Here is a 2,391-nt window from a genome sequence, read left to right on the forward strand (position 1 = left end):
TGTTGAACACACTTTATGTACAAAGTGAGCAAAAATTATTACTCAAACCCTAATCTTCTTTCTTTCATTACTCTTTTTAAATAAATCCTGCTTCTTTGAATCACAGGCTGCTCTTTTTGGCTTCCGTTTCTATTTATTATTCCATATGCGCCTTCACTATCTCACACAAAGGAAATATCAATCATCAAATAAGGTAAACAAAAAGAAAGAAAAAAAGACAAAACCAAAAAAAGAAACAAAAAAATCTCACACAATTCCATGAAAGACTGTATCTTACACATTAATGTCACTCTCTTTCTCAAACACCATGTTTGCTTGCTTCTTATGATGGCATCGGTCTCTGCCCTAGCCGAAGCTCTAGATCAAGATCTTCATCAACATCTTCGTTGCTTTTATCTTTGTTGGCTAGCTGTGATGAGGGTTCTCTTGCTTTGCTAGAGTGACAGTGAAAAGAATCGGTACCTGGTGTTCCCAATGGAAAATCAATGGATGGAGAGCAATTAGGAGACATCAAAGGGTGAGGTGGAGAGGGTGAGATAGAGGGAAGAGTAGAAGGTGATGATGACTCAGTAAATGCATTTATTGGTACTGTTGAGGTCATGAAGGCACCGGTAGGGTTTGGTAATTGGTAGAGCAGGCACAATCCGCCATTGGCAACAAATTCTTGAGTTGGGATTAGAAATGAAGAAGTACTGGAAGCTGGTGTCATGGCGGCGGGATTAGGCGGCGCTTGGTGTAGCCGCGCACGGTCACGGCGGTGCACGTTCATGTGGCCGCCTAGGGCTTGGGCTGACCGGAACTCCCTTCGACAAAAGGTGCAAGTGTAAGATCTCGGCGGCCAGGTGGTTCCCATAGCATTTCCAGTGTCTTCTGCAAAGGCTCTCACCTCCCACGAGTCATCGTCTTCCTGATCTTGCTTAGGGTTCCACATCCACGCAGTAGGGTTTAATTGCTGAAGATTCTGATTTTGTTTGGAATGAGCCAATTTTTGGAGCTGGGTCAAGGAGAGAAGGCCAAGCTCAGCTGCCATAGTACTAACATTTAAGATATGGAAGGAATGGAGAAAAGGGTTAAATAGGGAATGGAGGGTGGAGACAAAATGAAGCTCTAACACCGGATGCATCACCCAAATTTTGAAGTAAGCAGTTGGATTATAGTGAGATTGACATTAAAATAACTTAGCCACAAAACTAGCTTTTTACTGCCTACGAGGACGATTTCTCACTTTGGCTTCAACGCCCGCCTGTTTATTTATATAAATTTTAATCCTCACGTAGAGGAAAGATAGAATAGAAAATAGGTAAATATATGATAAAGAGGAGTACATAAACTTCAGAGAAAAGAACAAAGCATCACTGATCACTGGGAATTAGTTATATGCAATTAGAATTCAGCTTTAATTTTCTCCCTTTTGTTGTTTATTTCACTGGAGTTTAATTTCTTCATTAATGTAGCACCCAGTTGCCAGCTTGCATAAGGATTTGGACATGAAGTTTTTCTGCAGACATCAAGCAAAAACCAAGACAAACTAAAAGAGGAAGTTTAAGTTAAAAAGGTCATATTGTAGTATTACAACAGAAGTGTTGCTCATGGTTTGAATTCCAGGAGTTGCCTTGTTCTTAATAGCTTCATAAATGCAATTGCCTTTTTACAAAACAGAAAATCTGATAAATCACTTGTACGTATCAACTACCACAGAACAAAATCTGAAACCAATGTCTTTTGTGCTCCATTTGTCGGATTTTAAAGTAACATATGTATAGGATACTATTCATCCAAAAAAAACCTACGTATAGCTAGGATATATACTACAGTTTTCATAGTCTATATCAATACGAGGAATGCTAGAGCTCCTTCTAGTGTTCTTTTGATGTCCATCTGGAATGACATAAATGTAATAAAAAAAATTAAAAAATTACACTCATGTCATCCAAAATGACATAGACGTAATTTTTTTATTACATTTATATCATTCCATATGAACACCAAAAAAACACTAGCATTCCTCGTAACAATATATATTATCTTATATTGACTCCACCATTAAGGCTATATGGTTAATTCTTGGCTGTTAATTAATTACGAGCTTCATGTCAGAAGCAAATTATGCGCTTAATTATATTTAAATGCCTTAGCTAGTTGCCAAGGAATAGAAACGACTTCCCTTGAAAATTGTTGGCTCAAGTTTGAATAAGTTGACTTATTTTATTTGCTACATTTTGTCGGCAAAAACACCGCTTTATCAAGGACACCGTAATTCCAAAAGATCATATTGAAGAATATTTAATCAAGAATGGAAATGACTTAACAAGGCAATTGATCAAGAAATGAAATGGCTGAACAAGGCAATGTATTTTTCAGAGAAAGTTAGAATAAATTCTGAAGTCTTTA

The 2,391-nt window shown here is 37.4% G+C and overlaps 1 protein-coding gene across 1 annotated transcript; it reads right to left on the reverse strand.

The window, feature by feature from the left end:
- Positions 1 to 220: 220 nt before the first annotated feature.
- Positions 221 to 1,030, reverse strand: LOC133853725 (transcriptional regulator SUPERMAN-like). Its single transcript, XM_062289747.1, has one exon. The coding sequence runs from the start codon at positions 1,028 to 1,030 to the stop codon at positions 323 to 325; it is 708 nt and encodes a 235-aa protein (XP_062145731.1). The 3' UTR covers positions 221 to 322.
- Between the last annotated feature and the right edge of the window lie 1,361 nt (positions 1,031 to 2,391).

This window comes from Alnus glutinosa, chromosome 13, assembly GCF_958979055.1.
Source record: "Alnus glutinosa chromosome 13, dhAlnGlut1.1, whole genome shotgun sequence".
In the NCBI taxonomy this organism is placed as follows: domain Eukaryota; kingdom Viridiplantae; phylum Streptophyta; class Magnoliopsida; order Fagales; family Betulaceae; genus Alnus; species Alnus glutinosa.